Source organism: Myotis daubentonii, chromosome 5 (genome assembly GCF_963259705.1).
Source record: "Myotis daubentonii chromosome 5, mMyoDau2.1, whole genome shotgun sequence".
Taxonomy (NCBI): Eukaryota; Metazoa; Chordata; class Mammalia; order Chiroptera; family Vespertilionidae; genus Myotis; species Myotis daubentonii.
This window is the reverse complement of record NC_081844.1, coordinates 74,001,094-74,021,762: the sequence shown is the minus strand read 5'-3', so window position 1 is coordinate 74,021,762 and position 20,669 is coordinate 74,001,094. Positions and strand designations below refer to the sequence as shown.

Genomic DNA, 20,669 nt, shown 5'->3' with positions numbered 1-20,669 from the left:
ACGGACAACTCCCCTACCGGGCCAGCTTACTAACGTTCAGGCCCTGAAAACTGCTCATTCGCTGCCCACAAGGGCACTTTGCTTCACAGTTTACAAACCCTATTCTACATTTGTCATTTCATTTTATTCCCTCTACAGTCCTTCAAGGTAAACATTATTGGCCCAGTGATACAGATGAAGACATGGAGGCTGGAGGAGGTTCATAAGACGTGAAAAGTGGCAGGACCAACCTCTGATCCAAGCCCCCCTGGGCCGGGGCGGCTCTGAACCAGACCAGGGGTGAGTGAGGAGGCCGTAGCGCTGTTTAGGTGAAGCATGGCAGCGTTTGTTGGGATGGAGAGGAGCTTTGATCATGGGCTGGATGTGGGCGTGAGAAGATAGAGGATTCTGCTGCCTCTCTAAGGTTCTGCCTTGGGGAGCCAAGTGGATAGAGGACAGATGCCTGATGAGCCCTGGGGAAAGTAGGGGCTTGTATGTGACAGAGGTGCTTTCACATACTGTCCAAAACGGAGCCCCGGAGTGGCCAAGGCAGACAGACCAGGAAGCTGGTGATGGAAGTCATGAGGATGTGTTGGTATATGAGGGGAGCATGTAGACCAAAGGGGGTGAGTGAAGGCCCCAGATCCACTCTGAGGAGCTCCAACATTAAAGGACCAGCTGGGAAAAGAGGCTGGAGAGAGAGAGAGAGAGAGAGAGAGAGAGAGAGAGAGAGAGAGAGAGAGAGTTGTCTGAGAAACCAGAAGAAACCCAGGAGAGTGTGATGTCTCTGAAGCCAAGGAGAGAGAATGTTCCAGAAAGGCAGGGCTAACTGCATCAGGAAGATAGGATATGGCCTGAGAGATGTCCTCTGGACTTGAAAAGAAGGTAATGGAAATTTGTTGAAAGCATAGTCCGTGGATAGTGGGGGTGGAAGCCAGACGGCGGGTGGTGGTGGTGGTTAATGAGTAAATAGGAGCAAGGCACCGGAGCGACAAGGATATGACTCTTTCAACAAGTTTGGGCTTGGAGGGGGAAAGGCGATACCACGGTTTCTACATGGGGCTAGGAGGAGATCGGCGGCATTTAAATCCTGATGGGAGGGGGGCAGTAGAGACAGAAAGGGGAGATGCCAGGAAGGGAGAGCGTGATGGCTGGCCCAGATGCTTAGGGCGGAAGGGAAAGAGGGGATCCAGTGCTTTGGGCCAGCTCACAGACCTGAACTGAAGATAGAGAGAATGGGGCTTATTTGGGAGGTGCAGGGACACCAGCAGGGGAGTGGGAAAGGGACCCAGGAGAGGGAGGTATCCAATTAGGGGTAGTTATTAAGCCAGCTACCACCGCGGGAGAGTGGCGCTTAACCCCACAGGAAGTGTTGGGAAATGGGATAAAGGCACATCTCAGAATTCCCCTGGCCAAGGGTGAGGCAGCTGGTACATTTATAGCCAAGTGCCTCACAGACACTGGGGCTGAGTGCTAATTCCCAGGTGCTTTTGGCTCGCGGTGCGGTGCGTGGGGCAAAGTGGTTCCACAGCCAGAGGGCAGCTCTTTGACAAACATGCAGGCCCTGGCTGCGGGGAGTCTTGCTGGCGGGCACAGGAATGGTAAGGGTGTCAGAGGATGTGGTCAGAGCTCTGGCCTTGTCAGCTACATGGGCACAGTCAGGGCCTCTTTCCATCTGTGCCCTTTGCCACACTCCAAACACTCTTGTTCCGTGGGGACTTGTTGATAAAAACGTTTAAAATGGCAAGTTTCCAGACAACAAAGCCAAACACTAAGGTCTTTCCAGTTAGTAGCTGTGTGGCCTTGACTAAGGTCTTTCTGAGTCTCAACTTCATCATAGGTAAGAGCTCTCAGAGCTCTAAGGAGAATGTAGGGAGAAAATAAAACCCCAAACAACAAATAAAAACCCCACACCAAGCACCAAGCATAGTGTAGCACTTCTGGGGGACACCAGGGTAATGGCGAGCCCAGCACTGTGCACCCTTTTCTGACCACAGCACCACTGTTCTCCTTGGGGAACCACTCCAGTCCAAGTGGTGGGGTGCGACTTACCCCACTGCCAGCTTGGGGGGGGGGGTAACCCAGGCCTGGCCACTTGCTGTGCAGTGACTAGTTCTGGGGAATGGGGGTAGAGTACAGGAGCAAGGCCAGGACAACTGGCTCTCACACTTTCCTGGAGCTTTGGGGGTTGCTAAACCTGTGGTGTGTGCCCTGAGGCTGCTGAGGGGTCATCTTTGTCCCCATGTAGAGCGAGTTGGCCTGGGGCCAGGTTTTGGCTCATCCTGGGGTTCAGGCTCATTCTGCAACAACCAACATGGTCACCCACACCTGTGTGAGAGTGTATGTGTGCCTGTGTGTGTGTATCTCGATGGTCTGCCGCTGGGAAGCCATACACACTCGTACGCACCAAAAGATAAACAAGTGCTACAGCTCCTTGGCTGGCGCCCAGGCTGGGGGTGGAAAAAACAATCCCGGTGACTTTCTGAAAAGCAAGCATGTGTGGCAACAGGCTCCATGGAGACAAGCAGACTGTACCAGAGCAGAGACAGCAGCCACCCCCAGTGCCACCCCTGTGTGCGCGCATGCACACACACACACACGCGCACACACACACACACACATCTCATGCTTATTGATGTTCATATCCACTTTATCAAACACAGTCCCTCTTTCATATCCAGGCACACCCACCCTTGGGGTCTAGCCAGTTACCCCCATTCCAGCTTTGCTTGAGGCTAAAGGCTTTTGAGAAGGTCTGAGAGTTCCAATGCAACAGCATTCACAGTTCCTGACCTGTTTGCTTGAACACTGGTCCAGGTCTAGGCCAATTTCAGCAAATCACAGCCACTATGGGAGGTACGGTGGTGGTAGAGTGTGTGTGTGTGTGTGTGTGTGTGTGTGTGTGTGTGTGTGTGAGGGTGGAGATGGGATCATATGGCAGACAGTGAATCCAACTTTTTGGAAAGTGCTTGTGTTTGCTTCAGAATTGTACACACAACACACATTCACTGGCTCCTTCAAGAAACATTCACCCAGACCTCCCATCCCCTGAGGCTTGTACAGACACACCCCTGAACACAGACACTCAGATATGTACCTGTCCTCATGCAGGCAATGTATAACCCAGATACCCTAGATCAGTGGCCGGCAAACTCATTAGTCAACAGAGCCAAATATCAACAGTACAACGATTGAAATTTCTTTTGAGAGCCAAATTTTTTAAACTTAAACTATATAGGTAGGTACATTGTCATTAACTTAATTAGGGTACTCCTAAGGCTTAGGAAGAGCCATACTCAAGGGGCCAAAGAGCCGCATGTGGCTCGCAAGCCGCAGTTTGCCGACCACTGCCCTAGATGATGATAATGATGGTGATGTACCACTTACTGCCTGCCTAATTGTTTTACAGTCATCATCTCATTACATTTACTTCGTAAGAAAAATTATCAGAGAGTGATAGTATTGTTATTTCCATTTCATAGGTGAGGAAACAGAAGTTTAGAGAGGTTAAGTAACTTACCAGAGTCACACAGCTGGAAAGTGATAAAGCTGGGAGCCAAACTTCAGTCCATACTATTAGCTCTTCTTCATTTACTCAGATATATTTGCAACACCCCATGCACACACACACACACACACACACACACAGAAACCCTGCCTCTCAGTCAGCCCAGATAATGTGTCCATGGAGTCACTCTCCCGACTCTGACCTCTTCATATGCACCAGCCCCTCACAGCTGCTATGATATTCATGAAAGGCCCTGGCCTGAGCACATGTGAGCACAGCCTGCTGCCCACACAGGCCTCCTCCCTTCCTCTCCATATTCCAACCCCCAGCAGCTGCAGGCCCTGGCCCAGCCGGGGGTGGCCCCCGCATTTGGATGGGTGACTCAGGCTGAATCATGGGCCAGCTGCTCCTTGGCAGCCCTCTCCCCCATTCTGCCCAGAGAGCCAATTTCAAAGGTACAAGTGGGCCTTTTGGGTGGGAGACAGGGAGTGGGGCAGGAGGGCACGGGATGCGTGAGAGCCGGAGGAGCCAGGCGTGAGCCTCTGTGCCCTCCCCGGCTCCTCAGTGCTCTGTAGGTGCTCTCAGGCAGTCCCCACCCAGGTCCCTCCTTCTTCCAGGGAAAGGAGTCCTCTGGCTGGACACAGGCCAGGGCTCCCTTGGTAAGCCCGGGCCCATTTTGGCTCCCCTGCCCTACCTCTTGGCACTAATAGTAACAGTAGCAATAGTAACTATTTGAATTAGTCACTCACACGTTACAGCACTCTATGGTTTTCAAAGCACTTTCTCATCTGTGTCTCTTACTAGTCCCCTGGGGTGGAAATCAGCATTCTTTCAGGCGGAGGAAACCAAGGCTCAGAGAGGTTATGTGAACTGTCAAGGTCACAAAGCTGGTGAAGTAACAGAGCCAGGAAGCAAGCTCAGGCTCCCTGGTCCAATCTGTGGAAGGTGAGCATCAGGACCAGCAGTCGAGCTGCAGTTGGGCATGGCGGGGGGCACGTGGGGTGGCATGGCTGGGCATTGCAGGGACATGCTGGGACCATGGTGTGGTGGGTGTATGGCAGAGGCAGGGCTGGTGGCTTGGTGTGTGACAAGCTCATGACATTTTTCTCTTTACCCATTTGAAAATAATGGATTATGGGATTATTTGTGCCCTTAGAGCTTCTTTTCAGCGTTTCAGGCCAATGTCCCAAGAAAGCCATGGAATTTCTACCGAGAAGACATGAGCTATGAGACCTTTGCTTCCTGAAGCCTCAGTTTCCTCATCTGAAAAAGTGGGTCCAGGCCTCCCACAGGGTAGGCTACTGAGAGGCATCAGGGAATGGCGTGTATAGATTGCCCTTTAGAAGTCGTGAAGGGCTTCGCAAATCACAAAGGCTGCTGTTTTCCACATGTTGTTTTATCTTTTAGGAAACACATGTGGGTGCTGGGCGGAGGCTGGTGTGGGCTTCTGGGAGCCTGAGAGCAATGCTGAGAGGGGGAGTGGGTGACAGTTCTTCCTCCCCCCTGCCTTGGCTGGCCTGGCCTTCCCCCACCCTCAGCCCAGAGCCAGTTTCTAGGCAACAGGATGGATGCTGGGATGGTTCTGGAGGGGAGAGAGCTATAAATAGGGAAGGGAGACAACAAAAATAAAGTTGGGGGGGGTGTGTGGGAGTGGGAAGCTGGGAGGGAAACTGGGAACGGTGGGGACACAGGGACAGCCCCCAGCCCTTCATCAGGGGGAGGGGGCGGTTCTCAGGTTTGCCAGTCAGCAAAGGTCCACAGAGTGCTGACACGGGAGGGGAGGGGTCACTGGGCACAGCTGAGCAGGACGGGGGTGACGAGGATCAGTCATTTCTTGGTGGAGGGCTAGGGGAAGCTCAGAGGAGGGAAGGATTCCCACAGGCTGAGTTGAGGGCAGCTGTGGAGGAAAGAGCACAGGCAAAGAAGGGAAGGAATGGATCAGGCGAGATGGGGCTGGACCCGCAGATATCAGCAGGCCCAGCCGGGCTCAGCCGAGCTGCCCACACACCCATGTCCTCGCAGACACCTGCAGGGCTGTTCCTGAAGCCCCTCACTTTTAAGAACAGAGTATGTGTGCAACACATGCTGTTGGATGACTAAACACACACAACACATGTGGGCAATATCCATGTACACACATCAACTGATACACTCCCATCATGTACGTAAGTGTGCACACACAGCTCAACACCTCACGCCCCCCCACACACAACCTCATTTGCAGTCTGCATGAAATTGCACAACATCTCTTATCTCCACTCTGCTGCCCCCATGGTTTCCTTTATTAATGGGGTTGTGTGTTTATCTCCCCCAGGAGCAAGTCCCTTTGGGAAAACTGGGCTTTGGGATCAGGCTTGTGGCCTTTGTCCCTTCCTACCAATGTTTCCCAGGGCAGGTAACTGCCGCTCTGGCCTCCATTCTCTCATCTGTAAAATGGGTCTAATAACAAGGAATCATTGAGCACAATTTCAAGTGAAAGTAATGGAGACAGATGTCAGATGCCCGAGACAAACTGGGCACTTGGTAAGTAGCTCCATCCCTGTCACCAGGGAGGGCCCTGGAGTTGTGTGTTCTTACAAGTGCATCCACAGCCAGGGCTGCCCTCTGACACAGGGCTGGCATCTTCTGCTGATGCTTCTGTGCCTGTGCCTGGAACACAATTTAAAAGTGATCCTGGCGGAAGACAACTTTGGTCTCTGACTAGAAACCAGGCTCAGAAAACCAGGTGCGTGGCTTGGCAACGGAGAAGGAAGAATAACCCACCCCCACCCTAAGCCAGATGGCAAACCTTGTTCTGGCATCTAAAACTGGGGATCCGGCGCTGGTATCTGGAGAGGAGGTGGCAAACTCAAATTCTTTAGCAGGCAGCTCATGAAAATGAGTGAACAGGGAGAGAAAGGGGCTATTGCCAACTGCAATCACATTTAAAAAAAAAATTAAACCTTGTGCTAGCAAATTAAGCATCTCTATATGCCAAATTCAAACTGAGGGCCAGGAATTTGCAATCCCCGCGCACTGTGGGTTGTAAATAGTGTCCTAATTCAGTCAAAAGGGGCGTGGAGATCCTGGCACCCGCACATGGAGTCAGAGAAGCCAAGCCCACCGGTTTGTTCTCACTACACACACATCTGCCAGCCGCCTCCGACTTCCGCAAGCAAAGGCTCGGTACACTACAGGCCAAGGTGACCCCAGTGGGCGGATCGCCCGCAATGCTCAAGGAGCTCCCGAGCCTGGCACCCTCCCAGCCCCCACCCCCTCGGGGAAAGGGCAGCGCTAACACTTGGGGGGGGGGGTGTGGACTGAATTGGGCAAGCTCCTTCCAGCCCAGGGCTGGAGTCCGAAAGGATGTCGGAACAGGCAGAGAAGGGGATGAGCTCTTACGCAGGCGAGGTTGGGGGTCCAGCGGCAAGGAAAAGCGGGGGTTCCGCCTGGGTCGGGCCCGGCTACGGTGGGGATGAAATAAAGGAGCTCCATGGCTGAGAGAGCGGCGCATCGGTGGGGGCGGGGCCTCGGCGCGGGTGCGGTGGGAGCTTCGGAGCCAATGAGAGCGGCTCCTTCGCTTTGACGGAGGCGGGACCTCTGCGCAGCAACGCGGTGTCTCCGCCCCGTCTTTCCCTTACCGAGGTGGCGTGGGGTTCCCTCCAATGTCGATGCTGGTCTGTTCGAGTGGGCTGGCCGGCTTCCAGATTTCTGCAGACCCTCGCCCACCTCAGCCCAGATCGCAAACCTCTGGGCGCCCTTCCGGGAGGGGTGAAGCCCGAGCTGTTTCTCCGGAGACAGCTGCCCATCTCCCGTCCCCTTGGATGGCTGTGTCTGCTTTGGGCAGGTGCGCGCGCGCGCAGGTGTGTGTGCGTGTAAACGCTCCGGGGAGGAGAGAGGGCTGTCGGCGCACAACATCGTCTTTCAGTGCCCGCGCGGCAGGTTTCCGAGGACTCCGCGGCGCGCGTGCAACTGTGAGTGTGCACGTGTCCGCGCGGGACCGCCTGCCCAGGAGCGGACACTCCGGCCGGCGCGCACGCAGGTCCGCGCGCCTGTGCTGCGTGTGGGGCGAGGTATGAGCCCCATCCACCCTGCGCTGCGGCGGCGCGGGGCTCCCGTTTTCCCTTAACCGGCAGCAGGCGCTTCACCGCCCAGCAGGTGGCTCCCGAGGCTGCCTCCCGCCTCCCAGCCAACTGCTGGTCCCCGCCCGGGAGAACCCTCTCCCCAGATCATTCCACCGGGAGGGTGGGAGGTTAAGAAGCGGAGGTCCGAGGTTGTCAGTCTCACACCTGGGCCGAGGTTGCCGGGCCCCAAAGAGGGGAGTGGGGCAGGTTGAGACTTGGAAGTCCGTCAGCCACCCCCATCTGGCGCCCAGCCCTGCCCGTGTGGCGCCGGCTACAGACAGGTTGACTTTATTCACGGACATGTCGGGGGCGGCTGGGCCGCCCGCCCAGAACACGCTCACACAGGGGCTGGGGTACTCTCCATGCCACAATCACGACACACAACGCCCGCGCTTGGACCGGACCGGCTGGGGGAGGGGTATGGCACAGCCTGACTCCTGGTTTTGGTAAAAAAAAAAAAAAAAAAGGTTTTGGGGTCGATGTGGGAGTGGAGTGGGGGATTCTGGAGGGGTCGCTCAGAGAGCCTCTGTTGGGTGGGGTAGGGCGCCGTCGCTTTCGGATCTTGGTTTAAAAACACATAGAACATGCTACATCCGCGCAGACACTGGACAGGATGGGGCGGGCAGGGCAACACAGGTGGGGCGGCGAGGCTGCCCTTGTCGTCTGCAGGCCAGGCCCTGTCCACGCCCCAGGGTTGGATGCTGGCGGGTAGGACAGACAGATGGACAGATACTAACACAGGCTCCGAGGGGGCGCCTTGGAGTGTAGGAAGATCTCGTATTTGGGGAGCAGGGGTTGAAGGACAGCCCTGGCTCTGGGAGGTGAGGCAGGGACCAGGAAAGAATTGTGCTGCTGGTGGGGGGCCCTCCTGGCCCCTTAGGCCTCTGGCTCATACTCCTGATACTCCTCCTGCATTAGAGGGATTGGGGTGAAGTGGAAAAGAGCAAAAGAGGAAGGGGTTGGGAACCAAGTGGCCAGGCTCTGGGCCTGAGACCTCTCCCTGTTAAGGAGGAACGGTGCACTCCCCCCCCCAACCCCCGCCCCGCCCCAGGCAAGGAACTTGCGAGTTGGAAACAGCCTGGCCAGTCCTAGCAGGGTTCCCTGGGGCCCAGTGCTACACCCCATCTGCCCTCCCTCCATGCTAACACCTATGGGAACCTGGGTTCCAGGTAATGGGGATCTGAAGCTCTCTGGCCCAACCCTACCCTGCCAGGGACCTCCCACCCCAGCTGGGGATGGCAGCTATCCTCCGGGGTGCCCAAAGCCCCACCCAGCCCTGCTAGCCCTCACCTGGGGCGATTCCTCATAGCTCACTCCTTCTGGCTCCATCAGGGGCTCTATCAGTGACGCCTCCACAGCTTCCTGGGCCACTTCCTCAGGCTGCAGGCAGAGAAGGGACAGGGCCTGTGAGGGCAGCCAGGGATGCCCCCCAAATTCCTACCCTGGGAAGCCCTTAGCTGATTAGGGGAAGGTGAGGCTTTGTTGGCAGTGCAACCAGAATTTCTAATTAAATTGCTTATTTGGAAGTGGGATGAATGCACGAGAAGTGAAATCCCTCCAAATCCTGCTTGAAGCTGGGGGTGGGGAGTGGAGCAGGGCTCGCCATACCCTTCTCCCCAGCACCTGGCAGACGCCTGCACTTCCATCATTTTCACTGACTGGGATGGGAAGAGAGCACACACAGTCACCTATTTATCCCTACCCGCTTGCGTCAGGCTCTGTGTGGGGCATTGGGACCCCAGAGATAACCCTGGAGGCTCCTCTGGCTGGAGATGGAGGCTCACAGATGGGCTGGGTAGGGGCTCTGAGCCATTCCCCTGCCACCTTCCATCCATCCCTCCCCCGCGGCCCTGTGTGGCCTGGTTTCTTCAGCTGTTGCTATTTTAAGATAAGCTGGAAGCAACAGCTCAGTGGTGTTGCTTGGATGTGTGAGCTAAGACTCTAGTCCCTTCCCCCTGCACCTGCTCCCCAGCCTGGTGCAGACCAGTAGGCATGCAAACGAGGGGCTGCCAGACACATGGCCAGCCACTTGCAGGTGAGCACAGTACGTGCACAAACATGGGATGGAGCTGGCTGCACACACAATAACCTGGGGTCCAATGTATGGCTGCGCAAGGCCACATGGGCCGGCACACACCTGGACCCCTGGGGAACCTGTAGGGAGGAGGGCATACCACCTCCCCCACTCCCACAAGTACCACTGTCCCTCCCTCCTGGGTGGAGATAAGACTCTTGGGATCCTGAAGGGCTGACATTGAGACAGATCACGGTGCACGGTAGTTGCACCGACTCCATCCAAGCAGCTTCAGCTCCTTCGAATTACCTGTCTAGGTGGACCCCCTGGGCAAAGGAGTTCACAGCTCTTGACCTGACTCATTCCCCTCAGTGTCCAGCTGGATATACCAAGGCCCAGGAGGTGGAGAAATGTTAGTTTAGTCACCCAGCTATAATCAGAATCCAGGAAAGAAACATGGTGTTAAAAATCCCAAGTTGAGCCCTGGCCGGTGTAGCTCAGTTGGGTGGAGTGTTGTCCCGTACGCCAAATGGTGGAGGGTTCGATTCCCAGTCAGGGTAAGTTTCGGGTTTGATCCCCGGTCAGCACATTCAGGAGGCAACCGATTGGTATTTCTCTGTCACATCAATGTTTCTCTCTCTTCCTGCCTCTGAAATCAATTTCAAAAGATTCCAGCTCAAGCGCATTGCTTGGAAACAATTCAGAAGTCCAGTAAGAGTAGAAGGATGTGTGCCTTGTGGTTCCATCACACACGGATTCCGCACAATAAGTATGGAGACCAATAGTACATAGCGCAGCTTCCTGCTGAGCGGAAGAAGCCGGGAGCAGAAGAGCATCTGCTTAAGGATAACATTTATAGGGTGTTAAAAACACCCAGCTAATTTGGATGCCAGAAGGTAGGAAGCATGGACAGGGAGGCAGGGCCAGGCTGCAGGTGGGAGAGTGAGGCGCTGAGGGTGCAAGTGTTGAGAAGGCACCCGTTCTCAGCACCATGGAAATGAGTGCACCCCTTAAATTATGTGCCCCAGACACCTCCCTCATCTCACCCTAGTCTTGGCCCTGGTGGTAAGGACTGGAAAGGGGTAGAAGGTGGGCCTCCTGAAGGGCTGGTGTTCTGAATCTTGATCTGGGTGCTGCTAACGTGAGGGTGTTTCCTCGTCTGGCCACTCACTAGCTGTCTGGCATCAGGGATGTCACTTCACCGCTCATCTCAGCAGCCTCGGTGTGAAGTGGGATGGTGTCTGCTCTGTAGGAGTACAGGAGGCTTCCGTGATGCCGTACGTGAGCAGGCTGGGATGGGACACACCCAGGAGCACGCACGCTGGGCTCGCCCAGGTTCCCCCATGCTGGGTGGCCCCCGAGGGCTGTGGTTTGGATTGTAAATCTATGATCTTGCGCTTTCTTGGGAGAGGAGGCTCGAGGTGCTGGTAGGAGGTAGGCGGCCAGAGAAAGATGGTTCTGTGCAAATGCCCCTCACAAACAGCCCGGACCTGCCTCTCTCTTGCACCCCAGCCCCCAGCAGAGGTCCTAGCACCAGTTGGCATCAAGTGACTCCAGTGATATGGACCTGAGCTTATCTTCCCAACCACTTTCTCAGGGAGGCAGGCACGCATGGGGTCTTGGGCAAGTCACTTCACTTCTTTTGAGCCTCAGTTCCTGCATCTGTAGAATGGGCTAATTGTGGTGCCTTCCACAGAGGGACATTGTGAAGAGTCAATGAACTCCTCTATGTAACACGTCTAGAGCAGTGCCTGCACATAGAATAGGTCAATGAATGGGAGCAATCACTGGAAACATAGTGATAAGAAATGAGAGGCCTTACAGTTGGTAAAATGCATGGGCAGGACTTGAAGCGGAAGGAACCAACTGTGCAAGTGTCTGCAGTGGAGAATGGGGTGGGGTCTCCCTCAGCCTGATGGATACACTCCCGTGGAATGCACACTGACTTCCCAAACCAGGTGCGGAAGGAGCCCCCCCTCGCCCTCCAGAAGCAGAGTCTGCCCCTGTAGGTGGACAGACATGCATCATCCCACAGGGGGATGAATGTCTGTGCAAACATATGGGCCCAGAGTGCAATACAGAGTGCATGGTACACTTCCATGCACACCTGTGCTCACAGAGCCCCTGGGGGCAGACACGGACCGCTCACAGGGTCATGGGGCCACTGTGTCTTACTGAGCACTCACTGTATGCAAGCCTGTCTCTTCACCAGTGCTTCTCATGGTGGGGTCTCTGAGCCTGCAGCATCAGTATCACCTGGGTTCTTGTTAGAAATGCAAATTATCAGGCCCCACCTCAGACTACCGGGGCAGAAATTCTAGGGTTGGGGCCAACAGTCTGTATTTTAACTTGGCCTTCTGGTGATTCTCGTGCATGCTTCTGTGTTGAGGACCTCTGATCTCTGTTAACTCTAATCTATATAAGAGCCCTATTGTGTTCCTCTCCCATCTTACAGTCAAAGATTCAGGCTCAGAGACATGACGAGACCTGCCCATGGTCACAGTCAGGAAGTAGTGGAGCTGGGATTCAGATCCAGCTCTGTGAGGTTCCAGAGCTCACAACGCTTATTCTGCAGAGTGTCCTCCTGCAGGCACCTGTCTTATGCACACACGGATAGCCACCGCCACTACCTGGGGGGACATGCCTGCACAAACGTGTGACACACAACTCCCCCTTCCCACTCTCACCTGGACCTCACCTGCTCCCGCCTGTCTCAGGGCCTTTGCATGAACTGCTGCTACTGCCTGAAATACATTCCCTACTTGGCTTGCCTCATCCCTTGGGTGTCAGCTCAAATGTCACCTCCTCAGAGAAGCCCTCTTAGCTACAGCAGCCCCGCATCCCTTGACTCTCTATCCTATCACCCTGTTGTCTTTTCTTCATAGCATTTATCCCTGTCGGAAATAATCTTATTGATTGGCTTTTTACTGTCTTCTATCACCGAAATGTCAGGTCCATGAGTGCAGGTAACTATTCATTGCAGGAATCCCCAGAACAATTCCTCTCTGGTATAAATACTTGTTGAATGAAAAGAAATGAATGAACAATCAATGACGCTTGCAGACGTGGCCAGGAGTGGTCCAGGTCACACTTGCAAGCAGGATACATGTGCACAGCCAGATCTGGGTCATGGTCACAGGGAGCCCCACACCTATACACCCCCAGACTCTCTAACAGGGTCCTGCAGAAGGCGAGGTAAGGTGGCTGGCTGGGGTGGCAGGGAGCCTGGTGGCAGGTTGATGGGCACGTGTGTACACTTGTAGTCATTCATGTGTGTGGTGGAAGGACTGCTCACCTTCAGATCAGTGGGGAATTCCTCCTTCTTCATCAGGCCTGTGGCTGCTGCGATGTTCCCAGCCCCAGAGAACATAGCTCCTCCCAGATGTGATGCCTGCTCCTTGGTTTTCTCAGCCACTAGAGTGGGGAGAGGGTTAGGGAAGTGGTTTGGGGGTCAAGGTGAAGGAGACATAGGTGCCCCCTCCCCTGTACTGACCCAGGACCTGCCTTTCCCAGGGAGCACCCCCTAAATCCTTGGGGGTGCCCTTTTCTACCACCCCTATCCCCACCCTCTGGAATCAGGCAGCTCTCAGGCTGGGGGAGGGAAAGGGGCTGTGCCAGGGCTGGGCTGGTACCTGAGGTGACTCCTTGTACCACCCCTTCTCGGGTCTTGTTTCCTGCAGGAAGATAAAGGGGCACATTTAAGGGCTCTGAGCTGAGGGGTCAGAGACTCTGGAAAGCACAGCTGCTACACAGTAGGCAGAGGGACCTGGTTGGCAGCGGGCATCCTGGCCCCATCACTGCCTCCTTGGGCTTCAAAATCCTACAGGTCCCCCCTCATCGCTGCACTGAGTCCCCCCCCCCCACCTACTTCCTTAGGGCGTCAGTTCTGCCCACTGTCTGTTCCTCACCACCCCTACCTGCCCTGATACCTGCACCCTCAGGGGGCTGTTGTTTTAGCACCAGCACTGTACAAAGCACCAGTTCATTTAATTCTCAGCTGGGGTGGGGGGGGTGGGGGAGGGGAAGCAGGTGAGGGTGGGGCTGGGGGGCAAACTGGCTATGTATTTCTAAAGGTGCCCCTGGTGCATGACTGCCCACATCCTACCTATGGATGCTGCCATATGACCTCCACCCACTCCATTTCTCCTAAAGACTCTACTCCTAACAAGGGTACAGATTCCTCCTTCTGGCCGGAGTGGAGTGTCTTAGGTGCCTGATGGGTCTATGGGTGATGAGCAGGTTGTGACTGACACCTATGGCATGGCTGGGTCTTCCCAGGAGAGCGGCAACTTGGTCACAGCAAAATGTGGGGCTGCTAGGAAAGGCAAAGGGGGCTGATCTGAGGTGAGGGGAGCCCTCCGGGGAGAGAGGAATCTCCTATCCTGAGGGTTTGGCAACTCAGACAACAGCTGAGAGACCCAGAAATGAGTGTGTGGGCGGGCTGACACCCCTGGGAGGGGGGGGGCAGGTGTGGGAAGACAGGATTCTCACATCTAAAGCCAGCAATACCCAGGGACAGGGGACAGCTGCGTGTGTACCCATTCCTTCCTCCCAGAAACCTTTTTAGGCACCTGCTCTGTGCCCGGCCCCCGGCCAATCACTCACTGTTGGATGGGGTACAAGGAGAGCAGATTTGGTGCTCAGGACCTCAAGCAATGGGGAGAGGGCCTCCAGCCTCCAGGGGTATGTGATCGGGGAGAGGGCATTGCCTGGGCTTGACAGATGGGGAGCAGGTGGATGTGCAGAAGGGAGACTGGAGAGGGTACTCTAAGCACAGGGAACCATGCAGGCAGGGCACAGAGAAGTGTGCGTCTGGGGCCCGCAAGAAGCACATCGAGGTGGTCCGCGTGCCTGCAGAGATGGGGATGGGGATGGTGAGAAACAAAGCTGGGAACATAGACTGAGGCTGGACCATGTCAGGCTACAGGGAGCTGAGACTTAACAGGGTAGGAACTGGGAGTCATTGGTGGCTCCTGTGCAGGGGGAGGAGGCAGAAGGGAGGCCAGAATGGGTTCCAGTAGGTGTGGGCTCAAGCCTTTTCCTCGACTCCATCACCGCTGCCCTAGCCACCCTTGCTTGGTGGCTACACTACCTTCCAGGGGACATCCTGGGCTTTGTTCTGTCCCCAGAGGTCGCTGGGACCTTTCCAAACTGAAATCAGATCCTGTCAGTCCCTATCTTCTAATCTCTTGTGGCAACTATAAAGCTTTGTCCTGGTCTCCAAGGGCCCTTCATGAACCAGCTCTTGCCCACCAACGATTCCTTTTGCTCCCTAGCCTCTGCCAACCCCATCTTGGCTCCTTGTTCTCAGGACTCAGCTCCAATGTCACCCTCTTCGACCTCCCCCCCCTACCAAAGTGGCCCCCGCCCCAGCCCCTTGTCAAATCCCGCTCCTGTGTCACCATCAGGAGAGAAGGCGCCTTTGGCTCTCTTGTCCACTGTTACGTCTCCGGGAGCCATGAAATGGCTGGCACATAGTAGGTAGTCAACAAGTATTTTCCAAATGACCACAAAGCCAAAAGCAGCCCCCTTCCGCCTGCACAGGAGACATTCTGCCCACTGCACACAAGAAAGGCCCCAATCATAGGTTGGGTTCAGTACATGCCAGTTTCTGGGCCTTGCCTGCCTTTATAGGAACGATGCTGCAGGTTCCCTCCTCTCTCGCATCTAGGGTGAGAGATTTAGCCACTTGGCCTTTGTCCTGATGCCGGCTGGCAACTGGGAGGAGGGGGACCAGGAGGAGAGATGGCACCGGTGGAACTACAGGCACTGGGAGGCACAGAGAGCAACTCAGGTGGCAGTAGGTGGGGAGGAGGGCTGGAGGGAGTCCCAAAAATATAGGAGGGAGGCAGCCGGGGAGGGGTGGGGCCTTGCAGTCCAGAAAGCTTGGCTTCAACTCCAGCTTCCGATCGTATCAGCTCCTGTGACCTTGAGCAAGACAGTGAAACCTCTGGGGAGGCCAGCCCTGGTCTGTGGAATGGGCAGGAGAATTAAATGAGGGAATAGGTGCTATGGCATTTCACACAGCACTTGGCGGAGAGAAAGGACTCAAAACCAGGTAACTATTAATGGGAAGAAGAAGGAGGAGGAGGAGAAAAGGAAGACGACCTGCTTTGATCACTCGCTCATCTCTGGCCTTGCAGCTGAATCCCACCCTCACCAACCCTGGCTCCCATCCCCCCTCCCGTCGGCTGTGTCCCCAGTGACCCTGCGGACCCCGCTCCATCTGCTGACTCACTCTCCTGCGCAGACCCCCACCCCCTGGAAGTGCCCAAGCCCTCTCCCCGGCGACCCCCGGCCTCCCGCAGCCCCGCCCCTCGCCCCTCGACCCTCGCCCACCGACGTAGAGGACGCCCTCCTTGGTCTTCTCCGCCGCCTCCGTGACCCCCTGCTTGGTTTTCTCCGCGGCGGCCACGACGCCCTCCTTGGCCATGGACAGGCCCTTCATGAACACGTCCATCCTGGCGGCCTAGGGTGGGCGAACACACGGCACGGGGCGCTGGTCCTGCACCCTCACCCCAGCGCTGCCCGAGGGACGCGGTGGGGGCGCTCCCCGCCCTCCTGAGACCCGGGCGCGCTTCCGGCTCGGACCCCCCCCCCGCCCCCCGCCGTTCCCAGTCCCCCGCGCGAGGCCACCGGGCAGTGGCGAGTCCCAGCGTCCTTGAAACCCCGGGACGCGGGAGGGGCCCCCGCCTCGGTTTCCCGGGAACCCGCAAGCTGCAGCCCCGCGGAACCGGAGTGCCGGCTCTGCGCCTAACTGTACACACACATGCCACCCGGCCGTGCATGCACACAGAAATACTCCACGGACACGCTCACGTGCACATACAGGACACCCAGGCGTTCTACCGCGCGCGGGCACTCCGACACGCACGGGCGCGGGCGCACGGCTACACGGCCACCCAGGCGGCTGCAGACGCTGAGCAGCAGACACACATGCCCCGGGCTGCACAGGGAGAGGCGCCCACCGGCGCCCCTTCTCCGTTCTCCAGCCCCTTCCCCATTTCACCCGGTCCACCTACTCCCCTCTCCGTCCCCAGTCCTTTCCGGGTCTCCGCTCCCAGAGCGCGGCCGCCTCACCTGGATGCGGGGCCGAGCTGGGACTGGAGCGGCTGCGGCGGGAAGACGCAAGGGCTCGGGTAGGCCGGGCCGGGGTGGGCTCGGGGCCAGCGGGGTATCGGGCCGTGGCAAGGCGCTGAGGTCGGTCTGCAGCAGGCGGAGCACAGGACCTGAGCCGGGCGCAGCAGTGCTCGGGCCTGGGGTGCGCCGCCTGTCGCCGCTCGCTCCGAGAGCCCCACTTGCTCGCGCTCCGGCTCCGGCTCCTGCGCTGCGGCAGCTCTGAGCTCAGCGCGCCGCCCCCTCGGCCTGACTGACAAGGGGGCGGGGAGGGTGACATCTCCTCAGAGCCGGCTGGCCTCTCAGGCGGAGCCTGGGACGTGCTGTGGGGGACCTCGGGGCGTCAGACTCGCGTCCGGCCCCCAAGAGCCCAGTCTCATGGGGAGACAATGCAGCGTGCTAAGAGCAGGGAAGAAACAGAACCCATTGGGAGCTCAGATGGCTTTGAATCTCGGCTGTGCTTTTAAAAATTAACTGTCGGGCCCTGGGCTACTCAGCTCTCCTTTCTGAATGTTTCCTCTTCTGCAAAATACAGATGGTTTATTCAAAGGACGTTTACTGAGCGTTTACACAGGCGCCAGGCTGGAGACAGTAGGAACGGAAAACAAGGTTCCTGCACTCGAGGAGCTTATAACGGTGTGTGTGTGTGTGTGTGTGTGTGTGTGTGTGTAGAGATGGGGCACGGGACAGACAATTTAAGCCAATTTCAGCTCGTGAGAAGTGTGATGAAGATAATAAAATGGTGATGTAACGGAGTGACTAGAGGAGGGATACTTGAGACAGGGTGGTCAGGGAAGACCTCTGTGAGGAGGTGAACGGATGCTCAGACCCTGGCAAAGGCACCAAGGCCAAGATGGGTGAAGGCAGGATCCACAGAGAGGGAACCGCAGGTGCAAAGGTCCGGAGGCGGGACTATACTTCAGATAAAAGGCAGTGCAGCTGGAGAGCCAGGAGTAAGGGAGAGGAGATGGACTTGTTGTATGGTTATGGTGGGGATCGTCAAAATGGTCATAGAATTCCAGCCACACACGCGCCTTCACTGCTATGACAGAATTATGCCCAAGAGGCTGGGATCCCAGAGGAAGGGACTCTGACAGCGTAGGGCAGTCATGGAAAGCTGTACGGACAGAGGAGGTGACATCTAAGCTGGGCCTCATGGGTGAGGTAAGATTTCATCTGACGGACAAGGAAGAGAATGTTAGTCGGTGGGCACAGCCTGGGCAGAAGCACTATGGCTAGAAACACAGGGTATGTAAGTGACAGGTGATGAGGGGCAGCTAGCAGCCAGTGTGTTCAGGGCCTGGGGGGCGGGGAGGAATGTTCACAGGCCGCTGGTAGAGCTGCAAGTTGGCGCATGCTTTTTGGAAGGCAATTTGGCAATGTTTACCAAAGACAGAAATGCATGCTCCTTCCGAGCCAACAGTTCCCCCTTCCAGGAATGTATCCCTCGGATCTCTACTCACACAAGCACACAGAGACATGTGTGCAAGGATAGTCACTGCAGCATGGCTTCTTGTAGCAAAAAACTGAAAAGAACCTGTATGTATATCTGTAGAGGACTGGCTAGGTAATTGCGGTATATCTACTGGGTGAAATGCTATGTTACCTAGAAAGGATTTGCCAGGCCCATGTGAACTGACACAGGTGCCAAACTGAAAGGTGTGGGACAAGCCAATTTTGATTACATAGAAAATTATATATATCACATGCTATATTCATTATAAAGATAACCTTATATACAAATCTATACAGACGTACTCATATCTGAATATACAAAGAACACATCTGCAAGGACTTTTTTTGAAAAATATTTTTATTGATTTCAGAGAGGAAGGGAGAGGAAGATAGAAACATCAATGATGAGAGAGACTCATGCATCAGCCGCCTCCTGCACACCCCACACTGGGGATCGAGCCTGCAACCAAGGCATGTGCCCAGACCGGGAATCGAACTGTGACCTCCTGGTTCATAGGTCGACGCTCAACCACTGAGCCATGCTGGCCAGGCTCCAAGGACTTTTAATAAAACCACTAACAGTAGTTGCCCCTTCTCTCCCTGAGAGGACTTAGAGAGAAGCTTTTATATTTCATCACCTTTGATTATTTTACCTTGAATAGTATTTTACTTGCATAATTTTAAGAGCTAGCACAGGGGATATCTCATTATCACTGGCCTCTCAGCATTAAAATTGCCCCCTTCCGATGTTTGGGGAATCCCCACCTTCTGAGGCAGAGCCCACCTCCTCCTTTAGGCACTCCCAGTGCTTCCCCAGCCTTCTTTGCAGCCAGGACCTGCGTGTGACCTCAGCCCCAGACTCTGAACCTGAAGCTAGTGCCAGAGCAATAGGAATGAGGGGCCTGCTCTGTGAGGACAGGTGGTGTGGCAGCTCCTGCCAGGGACTACCTGCAGCAGTGACGTTGCTTCTGGGAGCATCCAGCGCGACAGCCCAGCCAGAGCGTCAGGGGAGTCTTCCTGGGCCTGCTTGCCAGTGTGCACTGGGGCGTCATTCCAGGCTGGGGGGTCTCCAGGGAGAGTTCTCTGGCCTTCCCAGAGAGTTTCTGAGCTGCCCAGTATTGGTTAATAAACTCATCTGCTTAAATCCGCCAGAAGTGATTTCTGTGATTCATGACTAAAAACCCTTAAATGTCCGAGTATATGATGAGGAAAGACCCCGCAGGAGAGAGGAGAGGAGGAAGAGGAGAGAAAGAAGAGCAGATGAAAGGTGTCTGGGCTTCCAGAACTGGGAAGTCACTGCAGGATTTTAAGCACAAGAGAGACCTACATGAGATTTTCATTTTATAGAGCCAAATTAGGGTGAGTTGGAGGGGGACATGGCTAGAAGCAGCAAGATCAGGGAGGAGGCTGAGGCAGAATCCACAGGAAGGATGACAAAGCCAGTGAGTGTGTGTGTGTGTAATTTAGGTATCATTCAGGAGGTAACTTATCAGGTGCTGGGGAAGAGGGAGAGGGATGAGTCTAGGAAGATTCCCAGCTTCTGGCTTGGACATAAGGGTGATTAATGCTGCTGCAAAATGAAATAGACATTGAGGGGGTGGAGCAGTATTGGGGGGAGTGATGAGCTTGTGTGGGGCATGCCAAATGTGCGGTGCCTGTAGACAAACTAGAGGAGGTGTCCAGCAGACAGCAGGCTGTCAGCCCGGAGCTCAGGCATTCACTCCAGGCTGGCTTCAGGTATAGATCTGGGCCATGGTGTATGAGGAAGTTTTAACACACGGCTATCCAAGAAGGGGAGTACCTTGAACTGTAGTTTGCTGATACCCATGGTGTAAATTCTCCTACCATGATTAATTTCAAGTTTGCAATGTGGTGTCGCTGAACAGAGAATTGGGAAGAGATATGCTGTATTTTCACCATCAGATAAAATAGATTAAAAAATGATCTTAAGCCCTAAACGGTTTGGTTCAGGGGATAGAGAATCGGCCTTCGGACTGAAAGGTCCCAGGTTCGATTCCGGTCAAGGGCATGTACCTTGGTTGTGGGCATATTCCCAGTAGGGGGTGTGCAGGAGGTAGCTGATCAATGTTTCTCTCTCATTGATGTTCCTAACTCTCTATTCCTCTCTCTTCTTCTCTGTAAAAAGTCAATAAAAAATATTTTTAAAAAAATGATCTTAGGAGCATAGATAATATTAAATAATTAGAAATTTGTTTTTATTATATTTGTTTTTATTATGTTACTAGAGGTTCGGTGCACAAAACTTTGTGCACTCAGGGGGGTCCCTCAGCCTGGCCTGTGCCCTCTCACAGTCTGGGACCCCTCGGGGGATGTCCACCTGTTGGCTTAGGCCTGCTCCCCAGGGGATTGGGCCTAAGCTGGCAGTCAGACATCCCTCTGGCAGCCCGGAAGCCCTTGGGGGATGTCCACTTACTTGCCAGTGGGAAGCAGGCCTAAGCTGCAGTCGGACATCCTTAGTGCTGCTGAGGAGGCA

The 20,669-nt window shown here is 55.3% G+C and overlaps 1 protein-coding gene across 1 annotated transcript; it reads right to left on the bottom strand.

Moving 5' to 3' along the window:
* Positions 1 to 7,862: 7,862 nt before the first annotated feature.
* SNCB (synuclein beta) lies at positions 7,863 to 16,978 on the bottom strand. The gene is made up of 6 exons (XM_059698238.1): positions 16,685 to 16,978; positions 15,944 to 16,073; positions 13,237 to 13,278; positions 12,900 to 13,018; positions 8,881 to 8,970; positions 7,863 to 8,499 (listed from the first exon to the last, which is right to left on the bottom strand). The coding sequence occupies exons 2-6, from the start codon at positions 16,062 to 16,064 to the stop codon at positions 8,467 to 8,469; spliced, it is 405 nt and encodes a 134-aa protein (XP_059554221.1). The 5' UTR covers positions 16,065 to 16,073; positions 16,685 to 16,978; the 3' UTR covers positions 7,863 to 8,466.
* Positions 16,979 to 20,669: the final 3,691 nt, after the last annotated feature.